Genomic DNA, 17,648 nt, shown 5'->3' on the forward strand with positions numbered 1-17,648 from the left:
ATTCCAGTTAATATGAGTGTCTCTACTATCTAAACACTTGCCTCTGCAGCAGTTTTTTTGCTAGTTTGTATGGTTTGCAGCTGCCAATGCTTGCATCCCACATCCTGATTTGCACTTTTCTTTGAGATAGAGTGGGGGAAATTTAGTAAATATAAGACTTGAAACAGAGTAATTTCATTGCACCACGCTCCGCCTTTTCTTTCTGAATCACATCTCTATTTCTAAGACCCTTTACTTGTGGTTTGTTTAGCAGTCACACTTTGTAGAAGATAAATATTTGGGGAAATTTAATTTAGTAAATTCTTAAGTTTGATTTATAATTTGAATAACTGGTATGTAAATACTTCAAGGAATATTAGTTATTTGATCTTTTAAAGAAATGTTGTTTAATGTTTAAATCTTATATGGTGGCATTAATACACTGGATGTCATGAAAAGTTCTATCGTGTCAGTAATTTAGAGAATTGTCTTTTTCTGTAGTTAGAGGTAAAACCCATAGACAGTTTACTTTAGCCCTGTACGTAGTAGCTGTTGTGAAACACTTGGGTGACTTGAGAAGGGTGCTGTTTTTAGAATGGTGGGATGAACACCCCATAGTGTGGGAGCAGTGGCAAATGGGAAGGGAGGAGGTGAAGGTACTGCATACAAATATTGCCAGCTCTTGAGGAGTTTTACTAGAAAGGGAAGAGAAATGGGAGGTAGCTAAAAAAGATCAGAGCTAAAAGAGGAGGGTTATTATTAAGATAGAAGGAATTAGAGAGTCTTTATGTGGGGGTGGGGAGTAATCCTTTAGAGAAGAAATAGTGGGTTTTACTTTCATTGATGCTACTAAGGCCAAAAACTATGATAATGTGTGCACAAGTTAGCATTAGACCAATCTGCTTCCTGCATATATTAAAATTTCTTCATATATATGGTGTATATATACATATAGGTATATTTATATATGTATATGTATATATATACATGTACATATAGAAAGTTCTTTTAATTTATGAAGTAAATCATATATTCATGTCATTTAGGAGCAGAAGTCATCAAATAAAATATAATCCTTTGAAGAGATAATAAACAGTTTACTTTGTGAAGAAACTTTTCCTATCTTATGTAGTCAGTAGCCACTCACTTATTCATTTGTCTGGCAACTATTTATTGAGCACCTACTATGTGCCTAACACTGCAACAGGCTTACCATAAAGTAGTAAATAAAAATAGACCTGCTTCCTGCTCTCCGAATGTAGTTTTTAGGGGGAAGGTAGATGTTTAACAACTAAACAAATACATAATTTCACATTGCAATAAATGCTGAAGTACTAAAAGAACAGTGCTTTGGTTGAGAGTAAGGGAAGGGCCTTCTTTGATACAAGAATCTGGAAAGGCATCTCTGAGATCATAATTTGCAGACAGGACAGGTAAAAGGAGCCATCTAGGTGAAAAATTGTGAGAATATGGGAACCATTTGTCAAAGGTGCTGAGCCAAACAAGAACTTACAATATTTGAAAAACTAAAAGAAGGCCCGTGTTAATAGAACAAAGTCAGTCTGTGGAGGCTGGCACAGCATGAGAACGGGTGATTGGGGTGGGACACCTGTGGAGTGGCATGGTCCTATGTGGAGGTGAGTCAGACTGGGACAAGTCAGGGAGACAGTCAGAAGGCTGTTTGGTAACTGGCGTGAGACATGATTGGTCATCTGTCTAGGATAGTGCCAGGACACCTGCAGAGAAGTGTGGACTTGAAAGCTTTTAGGGGGAAGAAAGGATTGGATTGATTTGGTGTTTGATTGGACAGTGGGGTGTGGAGGACGAGTCAAGGATGACACTCGATGTTTTAGCTTGGCCCACTGGTCAGTCTCCGTGATGGGAAACAAGGGCAGAGTGAGTGGGCATTCCATTGACCACGGTAAGTTTGAAAAGCCTGTGAGGTATCAAAATGGAAATATCTGGCGATCAGAAGAGAAACACAAATAGAGTGGTTATTAGAGCATATTTATAGCCATGGCAACAAATGAATCGCTCAGGTGTAAAGTGTGGAGAGAGGGGGCAAACAGGTTCAGGCTTGAACCCTCAGGAACCCCAACATGTAATTTACAGATAATTTACAAATCAAGATTCATCTAACATGATCCATTCAAATTTTAAGTAAAAAGCTTTATAAATCTTATGAACCTGGGAGAACTTCAAGCAAATTCTAACAAATTGGAACTTAGAAATCAAAAACAATAAAACTTTACTTTTTTTTACCATTTTGTGTGACTTGCAAGTCTCTTGCACAATGAGCCTATATCAAAAGACTGTTTAAATTGTAGTAATTTTAAAACTTTTATGGCCTTTTAGCATTACCTGCTTATCTTTGAAGAATCATATTTAGCTTTTTCTTCACTTGTGCTCCATTCATCAAACATAGAAAATTAGGTGCAGTTCCCTAAATGCTGTTTCATGTCCTTGCTTTTGTACCTCTTCTTCCCCTGCGTAAGTTCCCCCCATATCACAAAACTGCTCTGACCCTTTGCTTGAAAGAAGTCATATGAAGTCTTGAACATTCCAATGTCCCATTTTTATTGAACCTTTCATGCAATCTGAGCACCCGCCATTCCCAACCAGGTCTAGCTAGTCATTCCATCCCCAACACAGGCTGTACATAACTCGGATGAATTGTAAGTAATTAATCTATTTCTCTCTCGCACTTAACAAGTTTATCAGTTCTTTGAGAGTAGAGACTGTCTTTTTAATATTAATATCTCCAACCCTAACACAGTAAGTCTTCAGTGAGGGTTTATTTAAATAAATTGGTTGATAAATCTAGTGTAAATGTTAAAAATAATTGATACTAACAACCAGGAAGTTAACCTGAACATTAATAGATTCCATTTATTCGTAAATATTGAGAACGTGCTGTGATTAAAGCATTGCTAGAGAATACCAGGGAAAGGATATATGGTGATAAACCCCACCAGTCTGGTGGGGAATTCTGATATAAGCAGGCAATTATGTCACATCATTATGAAGGAAGATGTGTGCTATGCGCATGAATGAAACAGCACATTTCGAGGAACGGGAATTTAGCAGAACCTACAACATTGTGTGTTTGGGCTTCGAGATGCTAGAGGGATAACTAGAGGCAAAATCACAGTCCTTTCAGAGCAGGGAAGACTCTGGTTTCATCTGCATTTCAGAAAGATTGCTCGGGCTCTAATGATTGTGTCTTAAGAAATACAGCACTGAATAAATTGTTTGAAATTGATATTTACATAGATCCTTGTGTACCTCAGAGTATTTATGTCCTTTCGTTTTTGTCTTTAAGCAACGAAGTGGCGAATCTGTTAAAGTACACCAACTTGATGTTGCTATTCCCTTGCATCTCAAAAGCCAGCTGAGAAAAGGGCCCCCACTTGGTGGTGGGGAAGGAGAGGCCGAGGCCGCAGACACCATGCCGTTCGTCATGTTAACGAGAAAAGGCAATAAACAGCAGGTATGAAACTGCCCACTGCCCACTGTGTGTTCACAATGGACTGTTAGTTATCAAGTGTAAGGTGAGAGTTTGTTCTAAATTCTCTGTTGCCTACAAGGGGAAAGAGTTGGAAACAGTTAAAGTATTTAGTGGGAGAAATAATTGGATCCAGTATATAGAAGATACATCTGACTTACCAATGGATAGTTCCATTGAAAATTTATGCATATATATTAGAATATATAGATAACTTTGACTTTCAGCAGCAAGGTTTCCTGAGTGCATTCAGGGTGGGAAAGGAAAGGAGGATGACAGGTACAACTCAAGTTACCAAGACTTCTGTTGAAAGTCATTGTTTTGGATCCCTAATCCTCCTCTGTTCTCCTTAGACTGCTTCCCCTTTCTTTTCCTTGTCTCACAGACAGCCCTCAGAATCATTTCCCCGACTACTAAGCTGTTACTTTAGGAATTCGTCCATTGACAGCTCACATCCTGCTCAGAGAGATAGACAAACATCATATATTTGCAGATGGTGAAAAGTGCTATGAGGAAAATAAGGCCTGATTCTCAGACACAACTCTAGGAGGTATCATATATTACCAGTGGTGTAAAAACATTTCTGAAATCAAGCTGCCTTTTAGAGTTGATGAATCTTGTGAAAATTGGCAACATTTTTCTGTGTTAGTGGTGTGTAAAATCTTATGCTTCATAGAATGTTAGATTCTATGAAATAAGGTATCTCCCACAGCTTCTCATAGACAAGTTCAATACACTTGGCTCCCACCCTCATTCTAATAGTCACCTAACAGATATTTATTGTTTACTTTCTGTGCGCCAGACACTGTTCTGTGTGCAGAATATACAGGCAGGCAACCAAAGTCCCTCCTTTCTTGGGAGCCTTAATTCTAGGGTTGGGAGGCAGACAATAAAGAAATACGTAATGTCAGGTTGGGAAAATGCTATGAAGGAAAATAAAGCAAAATCAGAGGCTAGAAAGCAACGGGGCTGGGGAGGCCATGAGAGGGAGGCCGCTGCTCGAGACGGATGATCAGGAAACACCTCTAGGACGTGTGTCATCTACTGTGGAAGGGATACACTGTCCTCAGAGACGATGCCTGATTTCATCTCTGCTTTCGTCACGTCGTTTCTTGTTACACAAAGGCTCAGAGTTGCACAGTATACCATTATTTTGCTATAGGGAGAGTAAATCTTGAGATATGAAAAGTATGTACCAAATAGAATGTGGACTGGAGGGCTGGAAAGGCTTTACATAGTGACTCATGTTAATAGTTAACTTGACTTAGGTTCAGAGCACTGCTGTATCTTTCAGACACTTCCTCATAATTCCTTTCCGGTCATCAGGCGATTCCTCCGTCCCAGGCTCTTGGGTTATGATGCTTTCAGGAAAGTTTCGCTCTGTCCCACCCTCAGGCCAAGGTGAAGCGCTGCCATTTCCCTGATCTCCCATCCTCCACTCAGTCCCTAGAAAAATTGGGGATTTTTTTTTTAATTAAGACCGTAAACTTGGTATTAGACTGAGATCTCTGCAAAACTGCTCTCCTCTGAGCACCCGGAATTGCTAGATCACCACAGTTACCAGGATTCTTGAGGTTCAGAGATTTTGCTTTTCTTGGGACTAAGTTCTCTGAGCTAGACTTCTCAATTTCTGTTATCACATTTTAGGTCTGCTTCATCCTCTTTTTCTTTAAAAGCCCTCAATCCTTAACATAGATTTTTTTGGCATCAAAAAAAATGTTTTTAATTGTGAAGGGCATACATGGCAACTTCAGTTAGATAAACCTCAGTTCCCTTTCCCCTGCAGGCACTGGACATTTGTATTACATGGACGCACTTGTTGAGCCTTGAATATTCTTACCTACAAGCGGGCTAGAAATGTATTTCTGCGAAGATCAAATTACACAAGAGTGAATAATCAGTTTTTTCATTTGTCCCTCCCTTTTGTGAGGCACAGTGAAAATTCATTATACCTTAGTCAACTCGTACACTCCATTGGACCTTTTCAGAATGAGTAGGCATAAATTATATTCAAACCTACCTTAAGTTTTTCAGCTTTGAAAAATAAATTCATTTTAGCAGTCCCAAATTCTAAATTGTATGGTTCAAAATAAGACTATGTGTTTATTTCTTGGGAGGAATATTTTTAGTTTAAAGTGGATAGATTTTATACTGTGTAACCCATGTAACTATACAAAAGGAGTGGAAGTCCTCATTTCTTAAAATGTGAGATTTTGTTTAATTTTTAAGGAAACATTTAAAAAATACTAGCAAACATGAAATGAGAGTTCAGAATACTTGGCTATTAAGTTTCAACTCATAAATTTTATTTGGAATTTTGGAAAATGTTCAATTTTAGGAACATTATTTGAAGCAACATCACTGGTATTTTGTGGTCTGCAAAAGAAAGTATAGTTTGTTCTGATTTTTATTTCTTTATTTGACTTTTGGGTGTTGGTCCTTCTGGTGCAACATTTTTTCTAGAAAAGTGAGATGTGTTGCCTTTATAGGAATCTTTAGTTCTCAAGTGAAAGATCTCTTTGTACCAAATTTATGCTCAGAAAAAACTTTCTCCTCTAATCATTAGGAAAATACTGATGAAGTAAGTAGCTGAAAGAAAGATAATGCCATGAATAATTTATTTCTAAATTTAAATATTTGTGAATTAGGATAGTGAATTGAAATACAATGTTTTAAACAAAAGCACAATATATTTATTGCAGTTGAGTACTTGTAAACACCCATTTTTTGCAGTTAACATTTATAAGGAGTCTTGATTTGTTTTACATGTCCTTTGGAGTAATCGATACTTGTTTATCATATTAATGGGATTATATATATGTATTTGGATACATACGTGTATATATATTTTTCCAGTTTCAGCTATAAGTATGCGGTAGCTTCATATATATATATATATATTGCTTTATTGGCATTGTAATGCCCCAGGAAATCTACTTTGAGTGGCTTTAATCTTTTTATCATCTATTTTGCTATAAAGTAGTATCTCTCTTAAAAGTGTCTTAGCAGCTTTATAGTAAGAGCACTTGGTGAGCGTGGTGTCGGGACATTTCTTTTGTGCTCTCTACTTACTACTGTCTCTTCTCTGTCCCTATAAAGTTTTACAAAAGGAAAAATTCCTTTTGTAAAACTTGCCTCAGGTCATAAAATGTGTTTTTGTTTCTTTCATTTATAATGATTTCTCTTGAGAAGTTATGGCTAAAATTAAAAAGATTGAGTATTCCCACGAATGTGAAGGAACCGGAACTCTCAGACACTGCTACTACAATGTAAAATGGTGTAGCCACTTTGGAAAACATTTTCTCATAAAACACATCAGATATTCCCAGCTCTTCTATTCCTAGCATTTTTCTATTCTTTTTTTAATTTAAAGAAATGAAAACATGTCCACACAAATATTTGTACATGAATGTACAACTGCATTTGTAGTAACCCCAAACTGGAAATAGCCCAAATGCTATCAACAAGCAAACTGATAAAGAAGTTGTGGTATATTCATAAGGGGGTAATGCTCTACTATAGAAAGGAATGAACCGTTGACACATACGACTACCTGGATGCATCTCAGAATCTGTGTGTAAAAAGAAGCTGGACAAAATAGGGTACATGTTGAACGATTCAATTTATATACGATTTTAGAAAGTGCAGACTAATCAATAGTGACAAAAAGCAGTCAGCATTGTCTAAATAAAGGAATAGCTGGGTAACAAAGGAACAAGAGGGACCTTTGGAGGTGATGGATGTACTCACTATTTCTATTATCTATTACAGTGAGGTTTTCTTATGTGTATGCACCTGTCAACACTCATCAAGTTGTACATTTAAAATATGTGTAGTTTACTGTACTCATGTTAAATATAACTCACTAAATTTTTTGTTTGTTTGTTTGTTTTTTTAAAGATGGTTTTGAACTTGTATAATAGAAAGTGATAGTTGCAAAGAGTCCATACTAGACCACTAAGTTCATTGAGGAGAAGGGGTGAGGTCTGCTAGGCCGGTAGCTAAATGGACTGCCTTAGATAGATTTGTATTTTTATATGTGAGATAATTATCTGCTGTGATATAAATGAAATGTAGTTATTTGGCTTTGTAGATAGTTTCACACCCACATTTAATATTTTCCACTTTAGTGTGCATCTAGCCTTTTGCATTTAGTATTCTGGGTATTACATTTTAAGAGGAACATATTACATGCATCATAAAAGAATAAATACCAAGAGAGGACATCTGAAATAATACAAAGAATCAAATTGTCAAATCAAACGCAAATGAATCAGAGATCTTATGCAGGGTTAAGCTTTACTAATAACTTCAAGGGTGCATGCATTCAGAAGGCACAGACCAAGCCGAGAGAGTTGTGGGATCCTGAGAATAATAGCTCCTTAAGTCCTTCCTTTCTGCCTCAGTCAACATGTCTTTGGTCCAAAGTATTAGAGGAGGGTAAGTGAGAAGTGCAGGTTATACACAGCAGAGAGAATTTAGGTTATGAAACATTTCCATTTATTACTCAGTTGCAAAGCTTACTCAATAATTTTCTGGGAGCCATGGCCCGTAAATTCATAGATTCTGTCTAGGTTCACTTACTTTGCACAATCCTAAACCGGGACATCCTGCTAAAAACAAAAACATTCCGTAGGTAAGGACTCTCCACATAACAGAGAAATAGATCTTGTAGATCTGCTGTTTAATTTGTCTTCCTTTCCCACATCACAGCTGTCTTCAGCAGTAAGAAGGTCTGTTTGTACTGAAGGTGGGCTAGATTTGTTCTGGGTAGTTCAGGAGAGCAGAACTGGTTCCAGAGGACAGAAATGAAAAGAATGCCAATTACAGCTTGCTATAGAAAGCCTTTTTGACAATTACTCATGCATAATAGGGGCTATAGGATGGAAAAATGATCCCCTTGGTGCTAGATGCGTGCTCCCAACAGTGCAGAAAGATGAGCGTCTGCTTCTCAGGAGCTTGAACTTGATGGCCTCCACTTCCCATCCAACCCGAGTGAGCCTCTAGTAGGGTAATACCATTATCTCTTTCTGTTGTTGGAGTTTACTGTCTTTATTGATTTATAGGAAAGGAAAGCCACTGTTGTTGTTTTCAACGCTTTTAATTCTACTTACTATTTTATTTGAAATCATTTTTTTCTCTTGAGTTTCTCAAGCCATTTGTGATTTTTTTCCCCCCTCAGTTTAAGATCCTTAATGTGCCCATGTCTTCCCAACTTGCTGCAAATCACTGGAACCAGCAGCAGGCAGAACAAGAAGAGAGGATGAGAATGAAAAAGCTCACACTAGATATCAATGAACGGCAAGAACAAGAAGATTATCAAGGTATAAAACCACTTAGAGGACAGACGTGGTAAATTTTGATGCTTTTTAGGCTTTTTAAATGTAGTGTCAAAGTTGTTCTCGACCTTTCTATGCCATGTTTGTATATATTTAGTCTGAGTAGCTGATTATTATTTATATTCTTTTCCATGTTCATTTTTCTCTCACTTATTTGGCAATAACAGTAATGTAATTTTCATCATAATTTGCTCATAATTTTAAATTTCATTATAATCTTATCATAACTCCTTAATTCAGTCTCCATACTGTTAGAGCTATTTTTGTAGGAGAGATAATGGTCAGGTTTTAATCATCTCATGTTGTCAACTGTGAGCAAATTGACTCAACAAATATTAGCTTGTTTTGTCTATTTGGGAGTCCCAATCTCGAGGACCCTATATGTTCCTTCAGATTCCAGGGTATGCTCAAATTAGGATTCTAGTTTCATGCAGACATACTCAGCACTCTTGGATTAACTGGAACCTTCTGTATAGAATTCATTCACACTTCATAAGCCAGCCTTTTTTTTAATTATTAATTTTATTGGGGAATATTGGGGAACAGTGTATTTCTCCAGGGCCCACCAGCTCCAAGTCATTGTCCTTCAGTCTAGTTGTGGAGGGCGCAGCTCAGCTCCAAATCCAGTTGCCGTTTTCAACTTTAGTTGCAGGGGGCGCAGCCCACCATCCCATGCGGGAATTGAACTGGCAACCTTGTTGTTGAGAGCTCGTGCTCTAAACAACTGAGCCATCCGGCCACCCCTCCAGAAGCTCAGTGGCAGCTCGTCTTCAGTCTAGTTGTGGAGGGCACAGCTCACTGGCCTGTGTGGGAATCGAACCGGCCACCCTGTAGTTCAGAGCTCACTCTCTAACCAACTGAGCCATCTGGCCGAGCCATCAAAACAGCCTTTTGATGTTTCTGTGGCACCAGATTTTAGAGCTGTTCTGAGAACTACTTTTTGTGCGAGAGATTGTTGTGTAAAGAAATTCTTGGTTTTCTATCTTTAAGTCCCATTTCTAGAATCTCCTCTTCCAGTTGATACCCGGCATTCTTAATAATAGCTAACACTCAGTATAAGTGATTGCTTTGGGCTGGACCCAGTTTTATGTGCTTTTTCAAAGCATTTAATCCTCACAACAGTTCTGTGAGATAAATGCTTATTATTATCTTCATTTTACATTTAGGGAAACTGAATCGAAATTCTCATCGCTAGTAAGTAGCAGAGCTGGATTTGAACCAGTATTGTCTGGCTCCAAACACTCTGCTTGTAGTTATTGTACCATACTGCTTCTAGTACTGTTGTACTGCCTTACAAGACCCTTATGTGTGGCCACACTGGCAATAAGGGGAGCCATAGGCCGTGGAAGAGCACGTCTCATCTCCATATGTAATGGTCGTTTTTCTTTAGTCAGCCACCTGACAGAACTAATACACTTGCTAGCTCCCTCGGGTTTTATTTGCTTTCCTGGGGCAGAACATTTACCAGAGTTCACCACCTTTTCTCTTTTGCTGCTCATTCCAGAAATGCTGCAGTCTCTTGCCCAGCGCCCAGCTCCAGCAAACACCAATCGGGAGCGGCGGCCACGATACCAGCACCCAAAGGGAGCGCCTAATGCGGATCTAATCTTTAAGACTGGTGGGAGGTAGGACAATCTTTCTCATTTCTCCAGAGCTCCTTGTTTTGCATGATGTCCATGTGGACAAATCAGATAGTTCTGGATTATACTTATTCGTAAAGGCCGAATTACCACCGAAATAGAAAAATCTTTGAGTAGTAGGTATTTGAGAAAAGAAAACCTGTTTATAAAATAGTTACAGTTTTGTTTTGTGTTTTAAATCTTGATTTCAGCCACCGATTCTGGCTTTCACTCTCTCCGAGTGGACTTCTCTGGGTTTTTTAATTTTCTCTTTTGCATTTACAGAGAAGACAAGCTACAGATTTAGTTTGAGAGAAATCACAGGCTTTGTGTCAGGATCTGTCAGGGTCAACATTACGTCATCTTAATGTTTACAGAAATGCAAGACGTAATTACTAGACTTTCAAATATGCAGGCTGAGTTTGTTTTGAGGTATTTTGTTTGTTTTTTAAATTATAAAATGTCCTGCTGGGATTTATGCCAACTCTACTTGAACCTGAGTTGCTTAATGTGAAATAATTAAAACTCCATAAGGAATTTCACATAGACGATGTTCCCTAATAAGACCTAATTCATCTTTTTTTAAGGATTTAAAAATTATTTAAAGTTTTTCTGGGACCTGATCTAAAGACCCATACCATTAACTCAATTTTCTGTTTTGTGATTGGGTTATGATCAAAGTGACATTGGCTTTGCTGCTCTTACTGGTCTCGCTCAGGGTGTTAGTGTTTAGAGGAGGATATACAACAGCCCCGAGAATCACCTTGTTGTTGGGGGTGGCGAGCAGGTATAGAAGGGAGTATGCTGGGAGCAGTAGGAGCGCTTTGTTTTTGGGGAGAGTAGCCTTGGGGAAAATGCAGACGTGAGATCCTACGTCTTTTATTCACTAAGTGTCTTTGTGTGTTTCTGGTAACATTTTTCTTTGAACTGTATGCTTAGACAACTCTAATCAAATTGCGGTCTAGAAAATTGGTTTGTCAAGGCGGTTTAGGGATCTGTTTTTTAACATCTGTTGAGTGCAATGTTTTTAGAAATCTAAGTTATAAATGCTGTACAAACCTATCTAATTAGGCATAATGATATATTAGGTTAATTTTAATTATCCAAACTTCATTAAAGTTCCCTAATAAATGTAAATACATATAAATATTGCTACTAAACCTAGGTAGGTTAACTGGCCATGAAAATATTAGTTTCTTGCTTTCACATTTTCTCAGAGTGGCTTTGAATATATACCATAGTGTTCTGTTTCCTGTTCTTGTCTCGTGATTAGAGGAGGTTAGAACTATTAGAATATTTTTATCTGGATGTTTCCATCAACTTCACCTTCCTGTGTTGCACCTTGACATCTCTGAACACCATTATTTTATTCTTGCCAAACCCCTTCTCGAGTCAGATATTGCGAATGTAGCATCTTTTCCTAACTTCTAAGTGTTTGACTTTGTAGAATCAGTATAGTGTTTGATACATAATTGATATCTGTAGTAGGATTTGCTCCTCTCCACTTACACGTATCTAGCACCTACCATGGCGTCAGTCCTGTACTATGGAAAATTAAAAAGTAGAAAAGACAAAGTTTTAACCCTCAGTGTTATAGTTCAATGGGAAAACCAAGTACAGGTACTTGAAAGAGCTAATTCTAGTCATATATTTCTTTAAAAACTCATTGGTAGAAAGTGTTAAGTACTAAGCATTTCTTAGGCCAATAGGGAACAAACGTGGGAAGACAGATGTGTAAATATATATGCTATAATGGGTGTGTATATGAACACAAAGGTATGCCTCTCTTTGTTTGGTACCAGTTTTTCAGTCGTTTTTCAAAATTCCCTCTCTCCAGTCCCCCAGTTTAGCGAGACTTCGAGGAACTGGTGGCCACGTTTGTTCTTATTTTCTCTTCATGCACTTGTGTGGCTGACTGTAGTCTCCTGCCTCCCCTGCCTTTTCGCTGAAACGGCCTCCTCCAGCCACCAGCTGCCTCCTGGTCTTCATTCAGGAGTCTCTCAGGCTCTCAGAGCACGTAGCATGCAGGCCTCCTGTTCTTCTTGGCTTACTCTCTTCCCTGGACCTGGCTCAGCTGTCTTCTGGTCTTGCTCTTCCCTCCCTGTCTCCCGTCTCCTGCCTCCTTTCTGGGCTTGCCTCTGTCTGGAGGTGCTGTGTCTCTAGTTTCTGACTGTATATCCAGCTGTCTTCTAAATAGGCACCTAGATGTCTCACAGGAACTTAAACGTCAGTGCGCCCCTGCCTCCCGCCACTCTCCTCCTGTGTTCTCTGTGAATGGAAACACTGCCCACCCAGTTGTCCAAACTAGAAAAGGAGCTTTTAGTTTAAACTCCTCTCTCCCTCAATTTCCATATCTAGTTAATTAACAAATCCCTGATTCTTCTGCTGAATGGTTCTCACACTTGCCCATTTTATTCCACCTCCACGGGGAAATCCTAGATCCCGCTACCATCACCTCCCATTGGATTACTGCCAGCAGCCTGCTATCGACTTCTCAGTCTCCAGCTCCAACCCCTTCTGTTTCATTCTCTGTGTTCTTTCCACAGTGCAGATCTGCTGTCTGATTATGTGAGCTCTTCAGTGGGTCCTCATGGCTGGTGGGATAACGTCCAAGGCCCTGAACTTGGTTAAACAGCCCTGCATGATGGGGGTGTGCTTGCTTTATTAGCTTTCTCTTGCTATTTTTAACCCTTATTCCCAAGAAAGCTGGCCTTTTAGTTCTTCTTAGGGTCTTTTGGCCACCCCCTGTTTGGAACCCTCTCATGCTTTCCCTGGGAGAGCTCGTGTTCCTTCGTCAGATCTCACCTTGGTACTCTGAAGCCTAACAGGTCAGTGTGTGTGCCGCCCTGGCTCACGTCTCTCCACAGCCCGAGCTAACCACCTTGCTCACTTGTTGCTTCCCCCATGAGACTGAAGCCTGGGGCAGAGGCGGAGCCATTGTAAGTCCTGCGTACTTCCTGCTGCCTGGCCCATACTACCATTTGCCAAAAATAAGACCTAGCTGGACAATCGGCTTTAATGCGTCTTTTGGAGCAAAAATTAATATAAGGCCCGGTCTTATTTTACTATATATAAGACCGGGTCTTATATAACATATAATAAATATAATATAACATACGGGGTCTTATATTAATTTTTGCTCCAAAAGATGCATTAGAGCCGATTGTCCCGCTAGGTCTTATTTTCGGAGAAACATGGTAGATGCTCAGTAAATATTTGTTAAGTGGACAAAGGGCCTTTTACAAATTTATGTGTAGTCATTTCACAATCTTTCTCCTTGTGTTTTCCTCCCTAACTTTCTTCTCTGTCGTTTCTGGATTTTGTGAGAGTCCCAACTCTTAAGCAAACCCTCTACCTGTTTTAAATCTCTTCTTAAAATCATAACTTGAAAAAAAAAATCCTAACTTGTCCATCATTCTTGAAAAGCCCTCTATATAAAGTATCATGATATTTTCAAAGCCAGTGCTGTTACAGAGTGGGTGTGGATGACCAGTATAGAGGAGCAAGCAGACGTTTAAACTTGAGTTTTTGAGCCTTTTGAGCACCAAATGTTCTTTGCCATTTTTTATACTTAAGTTTTAAGCAGAGAAATGTAGTAATTTGAAAGAACGTAACTGATGGGGTAGAGTCTCTCTTGGTGCTTTGTCTCCTCTTTATTTTCTATTTTCAATGCTGGGCCCAGACTTGGCAGAAAGATGTTTATGTGGCACAGTGGTTTATCAGCTCTCTTACGGAGAACGTGCTGAGCGGGGAATTCTTGTACAAAAGAGCAAAACGAAAAATCTGAGTGAGATCTGAGAAACTGTTTTAAGTTGGATCCTTGGCAAGTGCTTTTTTAAAAATAAATTGTTACAAATATTGTTGAAATTACATAGCAGATACAGGGAAATTTATTTGAAAACTCATTAGTAAAGCATTTCAATGTTTTTCTTACCTGTGGATTTTGATTAGGCTCCGAGACGTTAATTATGATTTTTACCCTTTCTAATCAGAATCAAAATAGGGCTGTAAATTAAAACTTCTGCCCTTCTCCCTGGGCAGTAATGCTGTAACAAAGTATAGGCATTTGCTTCTAATGAGTTAAAATAGCAATATCACTCTAAGTAAACCAAGAGCCAGGGACCCCTTAGGACAGGACTCAGTTGTTTTCTGCTTGTTCATGTCGAGAACACTGAAGCTTGACATCTTTGCAAAGTGTTAGTACTAAGATAATTTATATGCTACAAATTCACATGGATTACACCAGTGCTCCTCAAACTTTAAAATACGTATTGGAATCACCTTGACTTTTATTACTGCTGGTGCTGATTCATCTCTAACCAGCCCCCAGGTGACGGCAAAGCTGCTGCAGTGGGGACCACACTCTTGAGTAGCAAGTGCTATACGAACAGGCTTTTCTTTAAAACCCATCTTAAGGAGAATGTGCATTTTTTATTACATACTCTCTGTATGTCCTTATTTGTAAGGTTAAATAAGTGGTAGTTTTGTTATAAAACACAGTCCCTCCTACAATAGTATTTAATCCAAAGTGTAGATTGTAAGTACTTTTTGGGCTGTTTGATTTTTAAATCTCTCAGATTCATTGTTTGCTTATAAACCAGTCAAGTGACACCGCCTACACTATACCTAGTGACAGAAGTGTGTCTTCTTATCAAAGACTATGAACAGTTTTTTCCTGTCATTCATTGCGTTTATTTAAAGTATTTTTATTTTAGACCGTTGCTTTGTCTTGATTTCAGGAGAGAGACTTTTCTCTTTCTCTCAGGGAATTCTTGTGTTATTGACCTTTTTTTCATTTAGTTCAGTCTGCACATGTTATCCAGGCGAAGATACACTTTTTCCTATTTGCACTTTATTCTTTGGAAGTTTCTTGCTAATGTAGCTGGCCTTGTGAAAAACAAACTATTAGTTTGCTAGAGCTTCCATAAGAAAGTACCACACACTGGGTGACTTAAATAACAGAACTGTTTGTCACAGTTCTGGAGGCAAGTCCACGAGCCAGGTGTCGGCAGGGTTGGTTCCTTCTGAGGGCCGTGAGGGAGAATGTGTTCCAGGCCTCTTGCCTGGCTTCTGATGGTTTGCCAGCAACGTCTGGCATTCCTTGGCTTCTGCACCACCACCTGATCTCTGCCTTCATCTTCACAGGGCATTCTTCCTGTGTGTGTGTCTGTCTGAATCTCCCAATGTTCTAAGGGCAAGGTCAACTGCTTTGCTGGCCCATCCTGCTCCTCGTAACTAATTACATCTGCAGTGACCCTAATTCCAAATAAGGTCATCTGAGGTACTAGGGGTTAGACTTCTACGTATGAATTTGGGGGGTACACAATTCAACCATCACACAAACCATGGATTTCAGCATCTAAGAAAGCCGTTGCAGGAAAGATACCCGTATCACTGTCCGAATTGCTCTCTTTAGTGCCCTGTTAGTTCCTGTTGCTTCTTAGTCAGTAGGAGTTTGCGTGCTCTTTGCAAAGCATTGATTTGCGTGGAGACATTAGTAACAGTGGCTGGTGGTGTTTCAGGGCTCTTCTCTTGCTGGAGCTTTGTCCTCAGTTTGGTTCTTTAATGTTGCCCCGTTTGTGCCCCCAGGAGACGTTGATCCAGCAGCACGTGTCATTTCATTAGGTCCTGTATCTGATGTTGTGGATAGTGGAGTCCTCCAGCAATTGAATGAGAGCAGTGGACACATCTCAGCATGTCGGTCTAAAGAGTTGCGAATCCAAACCTGGGACAGGCTGGGGCCATGAGGCGGGGACAGCAGCCTCTGCCAACACCGGAACAAGCCGAGCTTCCAGATGAGGCACACACGGCCTTTTGTCATGGAAATCATGGGAGGGTTCATCTTCTCCTGAGAATAGCAGTCAAGAAGTGAGATGGTTACCTTGACTACTGAGCAGTTACACCCAGAAGAGCGGCAGTGAGATGACTGAGCCGGAGAAGAAAGGGCTGTAATGGTAATGGTATGGGGGAAATGAACTTGAGTTTTAAAATTGATTTGAGTTACAGTGTCTCTGAATTGAACATCCCATGTTGGAAGAAGATACATTTGGGGGCTCCAGGACTACAGTAGAAAAGTATAGAGCAAGCAGTAAAATCTTCTAGTAAAAACTTACATGCAGGACAACAAAATGATGAAAGATAACTAAATACCAGGTAATCTACCAGGAAGGCTTTTGTTTAGGAATTTGCTTCAAGAGGAACAAGGGATGAGGGAGAAAAATCAGTTTTATCCATCAGAGTCAGTGATACAAAATTGCCTGTTAGGGTGAAAGAAAAATGTGAAGACTGTTAGTATACAAAGAACATGGATTCAGAGGGCTTAGGGAAGTCTGCCACCAGGCTGAGAAGAGGGGTACTGAGCCCATTGTAAGTATCATTGGAAACAGCGTGCCAGTCAGCATGTCACAGGAAATGGACGAAGGACAACAAGAAGTGGATGGGAAGATTTTGTTGACCTTCATGGGTTTACAGCCTCTGTCTCTAAACAAAGTATGGAAACAGTAGAGCTTTTATTTTGCTTTTGGTTTTGTTTTGTCCCCCCCCCCACCCCCCCGCACCTTCTCCCCCCTCCCCCACTAAATAGAAATGAGGGTTCTTAGTCTGTTTCTGGCAATCTGTTAATTTATTAGGATAGTTGTCTTTCGTTTGCTTTCCAGTAGGCGTAGTAAATTTAGTTAAAGAGTACATCTGTATGCTACAACTTGATTACATCTTTTTTCCTAGCTATTTTGCATTTTTTCTTTTACCATGTTTCAGTTTCTGCATGTAGAATTAAATAAGAAACAAAATTGTAAAGTTGTAACATTTCACATGGAAATGCTGCCCCAACTTCACCAGCTTCAAAAATCTGACCTTTGCCGATGCTGCAATAAAGTGTTGTAATTTATATCTGGTGTGGTTGCATTTTCTTTGGTTTGGGTTTTGGAAATCTACTAAATGGGTAAGTCATAGCTGCTTCTATAAAGGTCATCTTCATCTTTTATAAAGTGGCCTCAGAGACGATTTCTTCAGCATGTCACTTCAGCATGTCAGCATGAGTGTTGCTCTCAGTGTTGCTTCAGCTTTCTGTATTTTGCTTTGTTTTCCAGGGTGTCTGAGTTAGCTTCCTTTTGGGTCGGTACCAGAAGGGGCCTGTGGAGATCAGAGAAATGAACATTTTTAGAACAGGCCGAATGTTGGTTAAGGTGGAAACTGTCGGCACAGCAC

The 17,648-nt window shown here is 39.4% G+C and overlaps 1 protein-coding gene across 7 annotated transcripts in view; it reads left to right on the top strand.

Annotated features, from left to right (window-relative positions):
* The window catches only part of UPF2 (UPF2 regulator of nonsense mediated mRNA decay), a gene marked incomplete at its 3' end in the record, with an annotated part of 98,374 nt that extends 81,046 nt beyond the window's left edge, over positions 1-17,328 (top strand). For 5 of the 7 annotated variants that reach the window (XM_081050711.1, XM_081050716.1, XM_081050713.1 and 2 more), the window contains 4 exons: positions 3,302-3,469; positions 8,667-8,808; positions 10,328-10,448; positions 16,032-17,328. In XM_081050711.1, coding sequence (XP_080906837.1) covers positions 3,302-3,469; positions 8,667-8,808; positions 10,328-10,448; positions 16,032-16,041 — 441 coding nt within the window. Of the gene's footprint in view, positions 1-3,301; positions 3,470-8,666; positions 8,809-10,327; positions 10,453-16,031 lie in introns of those variants that run through there. The other 2 variants (XM_081050714.1, XM_081050715.1) reach the window with 1 other exon arrangement.
* Between the last annotated feature and the right edge of the window lie 320 nt (positions 17,329-17,648).

Source organism: Rhinolophus hipposideros, assembly GCF_964194185.1.
Source record: "Rhinolophus hipposideros genome assembly, chromosome: 1".
NCBI classification, from domain to species: domain Eukaryota; kingdom Metazoa; phylum Chordata; class Mammalia; order Chiroptera; family Rhinolophidae; genus Rhinolophus; species Rhinolophus hipposideros.